The 15,747-nt window shown below is 57.7% G+C and overlaps 1 protein-coding gene across 6 annotated transcripts; it reads right to left on the bottom strand.

The window, feature by feature from the left end:
- ZNF335 (zinc finger protein 335) lies at positions 1–15,684 on the bottom strand. Of its 6 annotated transcripts, none has more exons than XM_034786920.1 (29): positions 15,551–15,684; positions 13,514–13,602; positions 12,431–12,665; positions 11,632–11,905; positions 11,065–11,142; positions 10,345–10,674; positions 8,057–8,191; positions 7,820–7,972; positions 7,468–7,726; positions 7,202–7,379; positions 7,002–7,114; positions 6,705–6,723; positions 6,354–6,470; positions 6,191–6,267; positions 5,900–6,060; positions 5,585–5,814; positions 5,394–5,502; positions 5,223–5,317; positions 4,859–5,139; positions 4,492–4,627; positions 4,033–4,434; positions 3,809–3,951; positions 3,394–3,533; positions 2,667–2,770; positions 2,487–2,564; positions 2,080–2,163; positions 1,840–1,905; positions 1,504–1,588; positions 1–797 (listed from the first exon to the last, which is right to left on the bottom strand). In XM_034786920.1, the coding sequence occupies exons 3-29, from the start codon at positions 12,632–12,634 to the stop codon at positions 679–681; spliced, it is 4,170 nt and encodes a 1,389-aa protein (XP_034642811.1). In that variant the 5' UTR covers positions 12,635–12,665; positions 13,514–13,602; positions 15,551–15,684; the 3' UTR covers positions 1–678. The 6 variants fall into 6 exon arrangements, with proteins under 6 accessions (XP_034642811.1, XP_034642810.1, XP_034642809.1 ...); XM_034786919.1 differs by lacking the exon at positions 15,551–15,684 and adding an exon at positions 15,424–15,531; XM_034786918.1 differs by lacking the exon at positions 15,551–15,684 and adding an exon at positions 14,271–14,732.
- Between the last annotated feature and the right edge of the window lie 63 nt (positions 15,685–15,747).

Raw genomic sequence — 15,747 nt, 5'->3', positions numbered from 1 at the left:
TCGCCTCCAATGCCTTTTTATTCATAAGCAGATTCAAAGCTTCAGATGGTTTGCAGTGATCCCCCTTCCCCACCCTGTACAAACCAGTTCTCTCCAGCAGAGTCCATCTCTGTTTGGAAGAAAAATAGAACATCTCAGCTATTGCCTCTTCCGTTGTGGTTCCCTCTCCAGGTCGTTCTGCTCTCCCCATGCCGAGTCTGAGAAATGCCTGCCTGCAGGCCAGGAAAGCCGAAGGGGGAGGCACTCTGAGGGCCGGGCTCGTGAGCCCTACACCAAGGGCAGGCAGCATGGCTGCTACAACTGGACAGCAGGAGGCCTTGCCCAGCCTTTTCACGACACGGCTGGGGTCAGCGTCCATCTCACGCCAGGACCTTGTATGGCAGGCAGGCGCAACTCGAGGACACGACGCAGGAAAAAGGAGCCGGGACTGTCAGGTGCGCCAGAGACCAGCCCCAGGCAGGGCCCTGCCGCCACCGACCCAGCCCCTCAGCCACATGCCTGCCAGGGGAGCAGCCCTTGCGTAGGAGGCAGCAGCCGCTGCAGAGGGGCAGGACCCGGCGCTCCGGCTGCACACGGCAAGTCAATAGCAAACCCCAGCCAGAGGGTGCTCAGACTTGGCCCCTGGAGCCCCTTTCGGCCGGGCTAGTGGAGGGCTGGCCCACGGCATCTGCTCAGCCCTTAATCCGCCAGCGTGATGACATCATAATGGATTCCCTGCTGCAGCTGCTGGATCTGCTCAGCCGTTGCCTCCGTGGTGAACACGCCCTGGGCTTGGGCCATGGCAGCATCGGCCACTGCTGCAGAGAGAGGGAGGGAGAGCGGCATCAGCCCTGCTGCTGCCCCAGCCCAGGAGGCGGGGAAGGGGGTCCTTGCTGGGGGCCCCTCACCCACTCGCTCTCCACTACTTTGCCAGGTGCACAGGACAGGTGGGGTGGCCAAAGCCTGCATGGGAGAGGGGGGGAGAAAGCATTTTTACAATGCTCTGTGGCTCCAGGAGATGTGCTGGCCTTGGGCTGCCACCACCACCTGCCAAGCCGGGTCCGCCCGAGGCTTTTCCATCCAGCAAAGAGGGGATAGTAGCAGGAGACTGGGCTCTGCCTGGGGCACCCACAACTCTGAGCGCCGGGAATCAGCACTTCCCAGGCACAGCCCCTCGCAGCAGCAAACCTGGCTTGTTCTCCTAAGTGAGGGCACACGGACAGCAGAAGAGCAGGCTTGGCCCACGCTCCCTGTGCCCTGCCAAGAGGGCAGCTGGGTAACCACAGCCGCCCTGCCAAGCCTGCTAGCAACCGTGGTGGGCGGCTTTTGAAGGCAGCATGTGACTGAGACCACTAGCTCGTGTCAAAGCAGCCAGGAGATGGAACAACTACGTTACCACCATCTGGGGCTGGGACGCCCCCTGAATCTGCTGCCATGGATTCCGGGCAAAGCCTTTCCTGTGACCCAGCATGCCAGAACCCACGGCCTGGGCTTGGCGCAGAGCGGGGAGCCCTGACTCTGTACCTGTCACTGCCGAGTGCGCCACGGCTTCCAGCTGAGCCTGGGTAACCAGCTGCTGCTCTGGGGACACCGGCATGTACTGGATCTGCTGGGGAACAGAGAGAGGGAGACGGATCAGACTGGGCAGGTGGGAAGCACAGACGGGGGCTCACCCTGCCCCGCTGCAGCAGAGCCCTCAGAGGCCGCGCAGGCCCCCCCCCCCCCCCCGCTGGCTAAAGCAGCAGCTGTTTAACCTGCTATTCACCTTCTTGCTGAGTTATTAATGCCCAGGCGGTGGGATCCCCTCCCCCTCCGGATGCTCCCCCCCAGGCCTGGCCCAGCCCGTGGCTGCTCCATTACCTGGGGCTCCTGGAGGAACTGGCTGCCCTGTTCATACTGGATGTGGGTGATCTGGCCGTCTTGTACCTGAACGACAAGAGCTGGAGTGAGAGCTGGGAAGGGGAGGTGAGCTCGTCACTTCATCCACATGGAGGAGACCTGCCTGGATTTCAAGGGAACAGGGATCCCCGCCCCCGGCTCCATCCTGGACTCCACAACCTAGGACACGATCTGGCCGCTAGCCAGGGCCAGGGCCCTTACCTGGATGTGATGCCCCTCGGGGACAACAACGTACTCGTGGGGGAGCAGGTGCTGCACGCCATCCTGGGCAATGATGTACTGAACCTACAGGGGAAACAGAGACTCAGCCCACAGCATTGCCGCAGGCCGCACGGGACACAGCCCTGCTGCATCTTTCCAGCGTCTCTCCAGCCTGGCATTGAGGCTCCCCACTTCCCTGGGGAACTTGGCTCAGCCTAGGTCACCTCCATGCTGAGATTCAGCTGCAGTTTCCCTTTGGTTCCTTTCACCCCAGTCAAGTCCCCACCAGCCCTCCCCTGGGGCTCCCTGCAGGAGACTCCCATCAGCCCCTGCAGCACGTTCGCTTGCTCTACGCAGCACACCACGGACAGGTGCCAGAGCCATACGGACAGCAGCTCCCCCCATACCTGGTTATCGGCGGTCACCAAGTGCTGCACCGTCTGCCCATCCGCCGTTGTGATCTCCTGGATGTACGTGGCCTCCTCCTGCAAGACAGCAGTAGCTGAGCCCAGCCCCTCTGAGCAGTGGACACAGGCCACTGCCTGTGGGTGGGTTGTGTGGCTGGCCAAGGCATCTGGCTGACTCACCTGGCTTGTGATGCTCTGCTCCTGTGCTACAATGATGTGCTCCTGCCCCAGAGCCTGCTGCAGCCGTTCAGGAGCCAGCACTGCCTGGCCAGACTGCAAAGCCGCTGGGAAGGGAGAGAAAGCCATCCTCAGCCACCACTATCCCCCATCCCACACCCCCACCCCGCCCTTACCCCAGCCCTGGAGGCACACCAGCAGGCAAGCCGGGGACAAGCCATTCACCCCACTTGCTCAGGAGCCAGAGCAAAAGAGGTCAAACGGAACCGGCCCAAACTGGAAGGTAACACGGATGCTGGGGCTAAGAGCTTGCCACGTACAATAAAGGCAGCAGAGACGGCCATTCACAAGAGGGCCTTTGCAGCAGTAGCTGCAGCAGGGTGCCCCTGTCCCCCGAGAACTGACCCTAAGAAAGCTGTCATCACCCCGTAGCACTGCACTGGCTGCAAAGGGAGAGCACCCCCCACTGAGTCATCCACACTGCTCTGCAGCCCCCTGTCCCGTAGCACCGTGCTGGGACACTCGGGTCAGCACTGGCTGCAAGGGGAGAGCGCTCCCGCCTGCTCCCTGGAGCACCCTGCAGCTTCACTAGGGGATCTCCCATCCAAGACTTGATCAGGTCCAATCCTGCTTAGCTTACGAACTGCGTCAAGTGTGCAGCCCAAGATGGTCTGACAGCAGGCAACCCTGGGCACAGACCCCTGACCGTCAGGGAAAGCAGGTGGCTTACTCTGCAGCGTGGCTAGCGCTTCCTCATCGCTGTTCAGGATGATGGTCTGCTGGGTGGTGGCTGCCGGCTGCCCCAGCCGCTTCCCCTCAGCGCAGTGCAGACGCTGCATGTGGAACTTGAGATGCCCGTTCCGGTTAAATCTACAAGGACAGCGAGAGTGGGGGTTGGAGCTTGCTGAGGGCAGCGGGGCCTCTCACACCCTCCCTTCCCTGGAAGGCACAGGGCAGGAGGCCTGGCTCCTCATTTCCAGCTCTGCATTGCCAAGATCTGGGAGCTGGAAATGAGGAGAGGCCAGGCTGAGAACAGGAGGCTCATTCAGAGACCAGAGGACCAGTGGGAGGGGCACGTCCAGGGGCAGGTGGCTGCTGCAGAGCCCTCCTGGAGGCACTGCAGGGCCCTGGCTGGTTTCACCCACCTCTGCCCGCAGATCTGGCAGGCAAAAGGCTTCTCATTGGTGTGCGTCAGCATGTGTCTGCGCAGGTCCTTCTTGTTCTTGGAGGCAAAGCTGCAGTGGGAGCACTTGTGGGGTCGGAGGTTGGCGTGCTGTGCCATGTGACTCTGGAGGCAGGAGAGAGCGCGAGATCAGCCAGCTGCCAACGCCAGACTCCCACCCAGCCCCTGGGTGCCTGGCCAACCTACCCGGACCTCCAGCCACACAGCTGCTGTGAACGGGCAGTCTGGACACTTGAAGGTGTTGGGCCCTACGTGTGCCCTCTTGTGACTCTCCATCTCTGCTCTCCCTGTGAACATGGCCGTGCAAATCTTGCACGAGAATTTCTTAGTTGTGGAAATCTTGCACGACAGCTTCTTAGTTGTAGAAATCTTGCACGACAGCTTCTTGGCCACACCCTGCAGCGCGGGCCATTTGACCTTTGTGGACGGGATTGCCTGCCCTTCTGGTGCTGGGGAGAAGGCAGAGTTCTTTCGGAGCTGCCTGGCCAGGCACTGCAGCATCGGCCACTTGCCGCCAGAGGCCTGGGCCTCCTGGCCTTCCCCTGGTGAGAGGGCAGGGTCCCCGCTGAGCTGCTGGGAGAGAAGACCCTGAGAGTTACACTGGCTTACAGCCCTCCAGGACACAGGAGTCCGGGCCCCTCTTACCTCGACGTGATGGAGCTGGCTCCCTGGGAAACTGGCCGACATGATGTAGTGACCGCTGTGCTCTTTCAGCGCTTCGTTCATCATGGCGTCGCTCACCACGACTGTATGGGTGGGCTCTGTCGCGCTCTCCTCCTCGCTACAGGGGCAGAGGGCAGGGTCAGAGGGGTCCCCAGGGCTCTCCCACTCCCCTCGAGCACAGAGCTGCCCTGACCAGGGCGGCAGGGTGAGAGCAGGGGCACTCTCCTCCAGGGAAGGCAGCCCTAGACAGCCACATGACTAACATACTCGGAACTGGAGCAGAATCGGATTTCTGGGACCCAGGGCAGGGGCAGCTGGTTTGGCACCTCCAAGCAGAGCTGGCACTGACCTGTAGAGAGTCTCTGGGGCCTGGATCTCCTCGCTGACGGGCGTGATGATGCTGTACTCCGCTGTGCTCCCGAAAGGAATGGTGATCTGCTGCAGCTCAGAGCTCCCCAGGGTCGCCTCCTCATAGGCCTCCTGCACTAAGGCCTCTCCGTGCTCAGCCACATGCAGCGTCACCACCTTCTGCTGCTGCCCGGTGGAATCCAGATCTGCCTCCTCCTCCTGCTGTGATTGGGCTTCAGGGGCCTGCGCCACTCCAGAGCCATCGGACTTCACCACGGCCACCTGCACAGGAGACAGACAGGAGGGGTCAGCTGGGGTCCGGCCTGGGGCTCCCCTCACAACTGTGCTGGGGACTGTGACCTCACCTGCAGGGAGCCTGTGGCCAGCTCCCGCTGGCTGCTCATGTTCAACAGGAGATCCAGCGCCGTCTGCGTGGCCAACTCTGCTGATCCCTCCACACCTGGGAGGGGCAGAGAGAGCAGGTGAGATGCACTGGGCCCGCCCAGCTGGCCCCTCTCTCTTCCCTGGGAGCTCACCTTGCTCATAAATGATGGTGGTTCCCCCCAAGGAATCCTGGGAAAGGATGGAGGGTTCCACCGTCGGGAGGGGCTGCACTGTGTGGTAGGTCACAGGGCCAAGAGAAACCTGGATGAGGAAAACAGCTGAGAGCATGCTCACGCCTGAGGGGAGGGGGGCAGGCAGGAAGGCCGGGGGCCACAGTACTCACCGGTGGGCTGGCTGCGGGTTCTGTGGGAGTCTGCACCTGGCTGTGCTGCTGCTTCAGTTCCTCGATCTGCTGCAGGGTAAAGAAGGGGCGGCGCCGGCAGGGGGGCTCCTCGGGGTGCCGCTGGGCCCACTCCTCAAAGCAGTCAGCGTGGCGGCACTGCACGTGGAGACGCAGGTTCTTCTTGTGCTTGGTGGTGAAGTGACAGTACTCGCAGGCAAACGGCTTCCCCCCTGCAGCCAGAGAGAGGGGGCAGCGGTCAGCCAGCAGCTGAGGGGAGGGGCTGGCCCAAGGCCCAGGAGGCAGGGCTGCTCTCACCCGTGTGCTTGACGGCCATGTGGGACACCAGGAAGTCCTCACGGAAGGTGGAGTACTTGCAGAAGCTACACTTGTATGGCTTGTCGTTCATGTGTGACAGCTGGTGGTTCAGCAGGAGCTTTTTATCCTCGCAGACATAGTCACAGAACTCACACTTGAACCTGCCAGGGACGGAGACTGGCCCATTACTCGGGGCAGGATGCCTGGGAACTCTTTGGGAGGGGTGACCCCAGCAGGCTTTGGCCATCCCAAGGCCAGCCCGACACAGGCCGGGAATCCCCCTGCTCCTACCTGCGGTTAGCAATGGCCTGGATGTGCGTCAGCAGATGCATCTTAAAGGTGTAGCGCTTCTTGAAGGACTTCCCACACTGCAACAGAACAGAGCGGCACTCACTGCCCATCCAGGCCCTGGGGTGCATCTTGTCCCCCCTTCTCCCCCATGCCCCCACCCCACCTTGTCACACATGTGTGGCTTCTCCGTGCTGTGAGTCTTCATGTGCTGGGTCAGCCTCTTCTGCATGGGGTAGACTCGGCTACACACCGGGCAGGGGAACGAATTCAGCTTTGGGGGCTGGAGAGAGAGAGAGAGAGAGGATGCAGAGATGAGCCCATCTGGATGAGAGAGCCACTGACAGCCTCTCTCAGCCACCTCATCAGCCAGATCTGGGGCTCCAGTCAGCCCAGAACCATCCCTATCTACCAGGCAGTGGGAGCAGAAAGAAGCCTGCTGGGGTAGCCCCCGCTTTGGAGGCCCCCAGTGAGAACTGGGGCTAAGACACAAGCCATCAGGGAGCTGGGAACTCACCGGGTCGGCTCTCTTCTTCCTGAGAGAGAGAGAAGAAAAACAAACTGGGTCAGACGCTCCCCGAGTCGGAGACCCCACCCAGCCAGCCCTCCCACCCAGTGACTGCCCAAGAGGGCCCCTGGTGTTGGGAAGGGAACAGAAGCAGATCCTGCCGACTCAGCTCAGCACTGGCTGCATCTGGAATCATGGGGGAGGGGTTGCTTGGCTCAGCACATGGGGGCAGAGGGGAGCTGGGCACAGGGAAGGGGCTGCCTGGCCAAGACACAGGGATCAGTCCCATGGCCCCACTCTACTCACCGGTCCCGGCTGTGCACAGTTGAGTGGCGGATGACATCCTTCTTGTACACGCTTGTGTAGTCACACTCCTCACACTTGTATGGCTTGCTGCCCACGTGGTTAAACATGTGTTCCTGTGAGAGGTAAACAGCAGGCCATGAGGCACAGAGCCAGCGGCTCCCCCCAGGGTGGGGCCGGGGCCGGGGCCGGGCCGTGCTCACTTTAAGGGAGGACCAGCGGCGGGAGCGGTAGCTGCACTGCAGACACTTGAAGAGCTGAGGGTCATTGGCCTCGTGCGAGTTGACGTGAAAGCGCAGGTCATCGTGCGTGAGGAAGCGTGAGCCGCAGATTCGACACAGGTAGGGCCTCATCAGAGGCTTGGGGGACTTGTAGTAGTACCTGCAAAGCAGAGCCGGTGCTCAGTGCCGTGACGGTAACCAGGCTCTCAGCCCGGCCGCGGGTACAGCCACAGCTCAGCACCCCTCACCTGCGCCCGATGTACTTGCGGTATTTCTTGCCCAGGAAGCGGCGGGAGGGCCGGCCTCGCCTCCTGGGCATGGTCTCCACCTCCTCAGGGCCTGTGTTGGAGGATGGATCCTTGTTCTCCGAGTCCGACTGGCTGATGCTAGGCTCCACGAGGCTGTCGCTGGCCCCGTTCTCCAGGACGGAGGAGCTGGCTGCCTCGGAGTTCTGCAGCTCGCTGCTCAGAGTGCTCTGGGACTTGACTAAGGGCTCCTCCTCACCACCTGCCCAACAGCAACCCAGCACGTCAGGATCAGCCTTATCCCTGCTTTCCCCCTCCGCCAGCCTGGGCCCGCCGGTCCTCTCCAACCCCCTACCTTCAGGCTGCGGCATGTCCTCTAGGCGAGGGAACTTGCGGGGTCTCCCCGGCCGCCGGCGTGGCCTCTCCTCACTCGACGTGGGGACAATGCGGCTGTACTTAGGCTGCCGCCCACGAGGCTCATCCTCGGCTGGGTTATAGTCACTGTCCTCTGTGGGGAGAACGGTCCGAGGCGTTAAGACACAGACCCTAGCAGCGGCTGGCAGCACTGGCCAGAGGGGAGAAGGAGCTGTACCTTCAGGGTCGTCAATGGCTCCAGCATCCATGATATCATCCTCCTCTTCCTCCTCCGGCACGTCTTCCTCCAGGGGCTTTGGGGAGGGTCCCCCCTTCCGCGGACGCCCCTTCTTCAAGGCCAGAGCAGCAGCCACTGGCAGAGACAGCAGTAAGAGAATCACTTGGGCCGCACTCTGCTCTCACCAGTCAAGCTGGGGTGTGTCATGGAGCCGGCACCCCACCCATCCCTTCGCAGACACGGCAGCACCCCACTCACATCTTGAGATGGCAGCACACCCACCTGCTATAGAAATCCCCTTTCTCCCACCCTTAGAGTCATCAGCATCCCTACCTGGTTTATAAAGAACATCAGAACGGCCATACCGGGTCAGACCAATGGTCCATCTAGCCCAGTATCCTGGCTTCTGACAGCAGCCAGGGCCAGACGCTTCAGAGGGAATGAACTGAACAGGATAATGTATTGAGCGATCCATCCTGTAGTTCACTCCCAGTTTCTGGCAGTGGGCGGTTTCGGGACACCCAGATCATGGGGTTGTGTCCCTGACCATCTTGGCTAATAGCCATTGACGGACCTATCTTCCAGGAACTTATCTAGTTCTTTTTTGAACCCAGTTCACAATATCCCCTGGCAACTAGTTCCACAGGTTGACTGTTTGTGGTGTGAAGAAATACTTCCTTTTGTTTGTTTTAAACCTGCTGCCTATTCATTTCATTGGGTGACTTCTAGTTCTTGTGTTATGTGAAGAGATAAACAACACTCACTTTCTCCACACCAGTCATGATTTTATAGACCTCTACCATATTCACCCTTAGTCGTCTCTTTTCCAAGCTGGACAGTCCCAGTCTTTTTACTCTCTCATTTTCGTTGCCTCTCTCTACTTTTTCCAATTCTAATACATCTTTTTTGAGATGGGGTGACCAGAATTGCACTCAATATTCAAGGTGTGGACATATCATGGATTTATACAGTGGCATGATGATATTTTTCTGCCTTTTCTAATGGATCCTAACAGTCAGTTTTGATCGCTGCTGCACGCAGAGATGTTTTCAGAAAACTATTCACAATGACTCCAAGATCTCTTCCTTGAGTGGTAACAGCTAATTTAGACCCCAGCATTTTGTATGTATAGTTGTGATTATGTTTTCCAATGTTCCTTACTTTGCACTTACTACCACTGACAGCTTACTTTGTTGGAGTGTCTTTGGTGAGAGACATTATTAAAGGTTTTCTAAAAGTCCAAGTACACTATATCCACTGGGTCACCCTTGTCCATATGTTTGTTGACCCTCTCAAAGAATTCTAATAGACTGGCGAGGCATGATTTTGCTTTACAAAAGCCCAGTTGACTCTTCCCTAATAAATTGTGTTTAACTATATGTCTGATAATTTGGGGGGGGATAGCTCAGTGGTTTGAGCATTGGCCTGCTAAACCCAGGGTTGAGAGTTCAATCCTTGAGGGGGCCATTTAGGAATTTAGTTGGGGATTGGTCCTGCTTTGAGCAGGGGGTTGGACTAGATGACCTCCTGTGGTCCCTTCCAACCCTAATAATCTATGATTCTATGTTCTTTATTATAGTTTCAACCAGTTTGCCAGGTACTGAAGTTAAGCTCACTGGCCTTATTGCCAGGATCACCTCTGGACTTTTTTAATTATTATTTTTAAAACGGCATTACGTTCATTACCCTCCAAATCAAAAGCTTTAGACTTAAAATTATTTATTTTCACAGAGTTGTTTAAAGTGGATTTTTATTTTGTAAGCTGTGGAGGGTGATATTTAGTCATTCATATTTCTAGTAATTATATACACCTCTACCTTGATATAACGTTGTCCTTGGAAGCCAAAAAAATCTTACCGCGTTATAGGTGAAATCGTGTTATATCCAACTTGCTTTGATCTGCCGGAGTGCGCTATCCCACCCCCCCGGAGCACTGCTTTACCACATTATATTGGAATTAGTGTTATATTGGGTCACGTTATATTGGGGTAGAGGTGTATTCAGAGCCAAGTTCTCCCCAACAGGAGAATTCAGAATTAAGGGCTGAAATATTTTGTCCTCCGTAAACAAATTACATAAAACCAAATTCTGCCCTCAGTTACACTGATGTAAGTCTGGATTCTTTCCAGTTACATCAGAGCTATTATAAGCCACTTCCCTGGAGTCAGCGGTGCCCACACCTGGTACATTAACTACCTTGCTCCCCACCTGATATATAAACTCCTCTCCTCCCCCGCACAGCACCCCCACCTGGTATACAAGCCTCCTAGAGATGGCAGCACCCCTACCTGGCTGGAAGTGCCGCTCCTTCATGTGGTTGATGAGAGTTTTCTTGGAGATGCTCTTGTACTGACACATCTTGCACCTGAACTGTTGTACCACCACCACCTCCATCATCTCCTCCAAGCTCTCCAGGTCTGGCTGGTCTGGCTCCTCCCCAGCATCTGCCTCTCTGGCCTGATCCGGCTGTGTGGGCAGCTCCAGTATTTCAGACTGCTCGGAAGGGTCTGAAGGGCCAGGCTGGTCTAGGCACGTGGAGGTGGGTCCATCGGCTATGGCTTCTATTGCCAAACTGTTGGCCAGAGCAGAAGTGGCCATCTGGGACACCATGGGGGCACCTAAAGCACCAACAAGAGCTCACCAAGGAAACCGAACCCTCATGGCCACACACACACACACACACACTTCACACTACTAGGCAGTGGCTCAAGTGGCCAAGAGCTTCCCCATAGCCAGTGCTCCTGTCCTGCCCCCTACAACACCCCCTGCGGGGAGGGGATTGGAGTGACTAGGAGCTCTCCCCACAGCATTCCCATGCTGCTGCCTACAGTGCCCCCTGCTGGGAGAAAGTGGGACTAGAGTAGCCAAGAACTCTCCCCACAACCAGTGCTTCTGTACAATTCCCCCACAGGGATTTCTGGCCGTTGTTGTTGTTGTAGAAGGATGGAAATGGGAAAAGGGCTCAGAAGCAGAAGATGTCACTGGAGGACCCAGAAGCATTCACTTACCATCATCAGGCCCCTGCAGAATGAGATACTGGGTAGTCTGGGCACCGCTATCTTCAGCGCTTGTCACGGCGATGCAGCCTAGGAAGGGAACGGAGAGCGAGAGGGTGATGGGGACCGACTGTAGAGGCCAATAATTAACAAGACAAGGCATTCTTCTAGGAAGTCAGGGTGGGAAGCAAGAAGGTGAGGAAAATTAACTGGGGGGCTGCACAGGTGCTGCTGCATGGACTTAATGCTGTGAACTCAGGACGGACTGAGGCTGGAAACCCATTCCAGCAGTGATGGAGAGCTGCCCTGCAAGTCCCTTCTTTCTCCACCTAGTGGTAAGGCCAGGAACAGCAGGCACCACTTCTGATTGTCAGGGAAAGCAAGGGAGAGCAGTCTCCCACTAAAAGGGATTTCCTTTTTGACTGAGTTGGTTTCCTTGAGTCTTCACTACAGCAGCAGCTCCTTCCCCACTGCCTGCCCCCCATGCCCAGCCCATGGCACATGACACGGAGAGCTAGGCCATATCCCTGGGGCTCCAGGAAAGGGAGCAGGCAACAACTGACTTAGTGATGCACTCACTCTGGATGATGTCAGGCCCAATTGTGGACTCAATGATTTTGTCTATGGCAGAGCCCAGGTCCGAGGAGGTGGATGCAGTGGAGTCCGATACCATTGTGGCCCCATCGGTGATGACGCTGGAGTGAACCAGGACCTGTGGGGATTCCGATACCATAATGGACTGGCTCACTGTGGAGACGCTGGAGACCAGGGTAGACTGGGCGATAGAGGAAGAGTCTGGCAGGTAGACCCTAGGAATAGCATCTGTGCTGGAGCTGCTCTCCGACACTTCCTCCTGGAAAACAGACAGGCCGGGGAGCTCAGTTTAGAGGCCTCTGTTGAGCCACCCCAGGAGCGAACCTGTAGCTGCATGCCACATCAGCATCTTGCCTCGCAGGAGGCACCTGCCCAGAAGAGAGGTCCCAAAGGGCCCCACAAGAGGGTGACAAGTGATGGCAGAAGCCGGAAAAGCCGACGGCCCTTCAGCCATGGGGTATAGCTAGAAGATGCCCTCAGAGACACAAGATGCACTCCCCTCCCTGCTAATCCAGCCAGGTAGGCAGGGCTCTTCCCCTTGGCTTGGCAGGCACAAACCTGGTGTGTATATCCGTATTGTAGAAGACCTCTCAAACAGACCTGGCTCTGTGGTCCACTCTGCCCTGTGCTGTGTAGGGCTGGCTCCCACCTAGGGTGGGTCAAAGATCCAACTCCCTGAAGGATACCAGCAGTATTCTCAGAGTCTGACAACTTACATACATCTACAAAATCACAGCCACCTCCTCACTTCCATCCCAAAGGGGTTTCCAGACCCACTCCATACCAGAGAGACCCCACTGCTGTCTGAGCTCTGCCCCACACCAGACTCATCTGCTTCTGAGAGGATGGGCACTGAAGCAGCATCGCTGCTGTCCGCGGACATGGCCTCTGAGGTCTCGACACCAAGCCCGCTCTCTGAAGGTTCTTCCTGTGCCAGATGAGGGGCCGCATCGCTGCTGCTCTCCACTTCATTCTCCTCCGCCTCCATGCCCAATTTCCCCGGGTCCCTTAAGTGTGACCTAGGCAAGAGGAAGTGCTGCAGTCAGACCTGCTGTGCACTGGGGGCACAGAACATCCTGCCATGCCTTCCACCCGCCTGAGATGACCGGCACCTAGATATCACAGTAATTGGCACAAAATAAATCTATCAACATAACACAGGTATCCCAATGCATACAGCAGGGGTGCTCTCACGAGGGAGAGGAAACATCAGACCATGATCGGTCTTTAGGGCAGGTCTACACTACAGATTGAGTGTCTGATGAAGATGCTTTATGCTGACGGAGAGAGTGCTCCTGTCAGCTTAATATATTCACCCCTGTGAGAGGCAGTAGCTATGTTGGCAGAGAAGCTCTCCCGCCGACATAGCGCTGTCCACATGGGGTTAAGGTCGGTGTAACTACATCACTGAGGGGTGTGGATTTTTCATAGATATTCCAAAGTAAGTATGTTGTGTAGACCAAGCCAATGACTCTACTTCATGCCACCCTGCCTTCCTCCCCTTGTCCTATAGCTAGGCTGTGAAGCTCAATATTTCAGCCGTACTCCCATGGTGCCCCACCTTATTACACAGAAGGGCCACATAAACCTAAGCACAACCTTGTGTGGGCCAAACAAATTCCACATATTTTAATAAATCAATACAGGTGACTATATTTTATATTTGAAGTTCAGCTTGTTTTATATTATTTAGATAGGCTGTTTCTATGTACAGTATTGTCTATTTACACACGTGTAAACTAAAATGATGTAAACATGACGACAAAATGCTAATGAAGCAGCCGTGGGCCTTATGAACTGCTGATGGGACATAGATTGGGCACCCCCGTCATACTCCACTAAAACTTGGTCCAGGCATGAAACATACCGGTGCAGCAATATCTCAGGACTTATTACAGCCTGACACGTCTCCTACTCTTGTTCTTGAAGGCAACCAGGAAATGCCAAACTTTCATCCTAGCCAAGGGAAGAAAAAGCAAAACCAAACTTCAGATGAGCGTTGGGTGGGAGCCTAGCCTGCACTCACTCGCTTTTACCCATATTAGCAGGAAGAGTGGCTCAGCTGGAGAATGCAGGGCGGTCAAATACAGAGGCTGCATCCCCCCCAGAATAAGGAATGACTAATCTACTTGAGGATCCGCAACCACAGTCTCTCCAGCCAGCTCACATGACACTGATCACAGAACTCATGGGGAGGTGAACATTTCAGTAAACACGCAATGGGAATGCTTTGCCCATCTTTGGAGCCTCATCAGAGCATCACAAACACTCCTGCCCCCTCAATAATAATTTAACCTCATAACACACCACCATCAAGTAGGAAAGCATCATTATTGCTATTTTACAAAGAAATACACCACAGGAGAGAAAAGTGAAGTGGCTTGGGACTCCTCATAGGCAACAAGTTTAAAACAAAATGATGTATTTTTTCACACAATGCACAGTCTGTGGACCTCTTTGCCAGAAGATATTGTGAATGCCAAGGGGACAAAAAAGATCTAGATAAATTCATGGAGAATAGGTCCATCAATGGCTATTAGCCAGGATGGGCAGGGATGGTGCCCCTAGCCTCTGTTTGCCAGAAGCTGGGAAGAGCGACAGGGGATGGATCACTTGGTGATTACCTGTTCTGTTCCTTCCCTCTGGGGCACCTGGCATTGGCCACTGTTGGAAGACAGGACACTGGGCTGGATGGACCTTTGGTCTGATCCAATCTGGCCGCTCTTATGTTCTCATGTCAGGCAATGGAGCCAAGAATAAAAAACCCAGGAGTCCAGACTCCGAGTCTCCCTGCTTTAATCACTGCTCTTGTGCAGTACAGAGCCAGACAAAATGTAGACCCACAACTGGTCTTAATGGCATGGTGCTGAATACACAAGTTATGTGACTGACGGAGAAACCTCACTGCTCCATCATTTTAAAAGCGACTGTAGAGAAGCTTTGTGCTTTGGGCGTTTCCCCTCTGCTAGTGTGGGGCGCTGCAGGCGGCAGCTCCCTGCTGGGTCAGTAACTGCCTCTCGGGCTGTCGGTTGCCCCTTCCCCAAGGCCTGGGGCGGGGGCTGCCAGGCAGGATGGACTCCGCCTCCGCTAACCCTCCTGCTGAAAGTCTCAGCGCCCTTTGCGGCACCGGGGAGCGCAGCCCCGGAGCCCCGGCCCGAGGCGGTGATGGGCCCCGGGTCACGGACCGAGCCGGGGTCAGAGGCGGTGATGGGCCCCGGGTCACGGACCGAGCCGGGGTCAGAGGCGGTGATGGGCCCCGGGTCACGGACCGAGCCGGGGTCAGAGGCGGTGATGGGCCCCGGGTCACGGACCGAGCCGGGGTCAGAGGCGGTGATGGGCCCCGGGTCACGGACCGAGCCGGGGTCAGAGGCGGTGATGGGCCCCGGGTCACGGACCGAGCCGGGGTCAGAGGCGGTGATGGGCCCCGGGTCACGGACCGAGCCGGGGTCAGAGGCGGTGATGGGCCCCGGGTCACGGACCGAGCCGGGGTCAGAGGCGGTGATGGGCCCCGGGTCACGGACCGAGCCGGGGTCAGAGGCGGTGATGGGCCCCGGGTCACGGACCGAGCCGGGGTCAGAGGCGGTGATGGGCCCCGGGTCACGGNCCCGCCCGCAGGGCCCCGCCAGGGAGGGCCGGGCCGGGGCTGCCCCTGGCGCTGCCTGCGCCCCCGCTCGGGCAGGCGCCATCTTGGCGCGGGGTCCCCGCGCTCGGGCGGCCCGGCAGCGCCGGCGGGGAGGGGGAAGCCGGGGCCGCGGGGCCTGAGCGCCGCCCCCTCACCGTGCCTGGCCCCGGCCCTCGGGGCGTCCTGCTGCGGCGGCCGCGGCGCCCCCGGACCCGGCATCCCTTCGGCCGCCATCCCCCGCGGAGGGATCTTCCCGTCGGGACCCCGCGCCGGACTACTTACTTCACCGCACCGAGGGCGGAGGGGCCCGCTCTCCCACGGCCACACCCTCCGGTTGGGCCGCCCCGCGTCCCCGGCACCGAACCGCCTCCTGTCCCGGAGCTCCGAGCACCCGCGCCAAGAGTAAGCCTCCCCTGGGACTATATTTCCCCAGCGGAAGCATCAGAGTGCGCGTTTGTGAAGTCGCACGCACAGGACGT

This window comes from Trachemys scripta, chromosome 12, assembly GCF_013100865.1.
Source record: "Trachemys scripta elegans isolate TJP31775 chromosome 12, CAS_Tse_1.0, whole genome shotgun sequence".
In the NCBI taxonomy this organism is placed as follows: Eukaryota; Metazoa; Chordata; order Testudines; family Emydidae; genus Trachemys; species Trachemys scripta.
The sequence above is the reverse complement of the archived record's forward strand: the minus strand, read 5'-3'. Positions and strand labels throughout refer to the sequence as shown.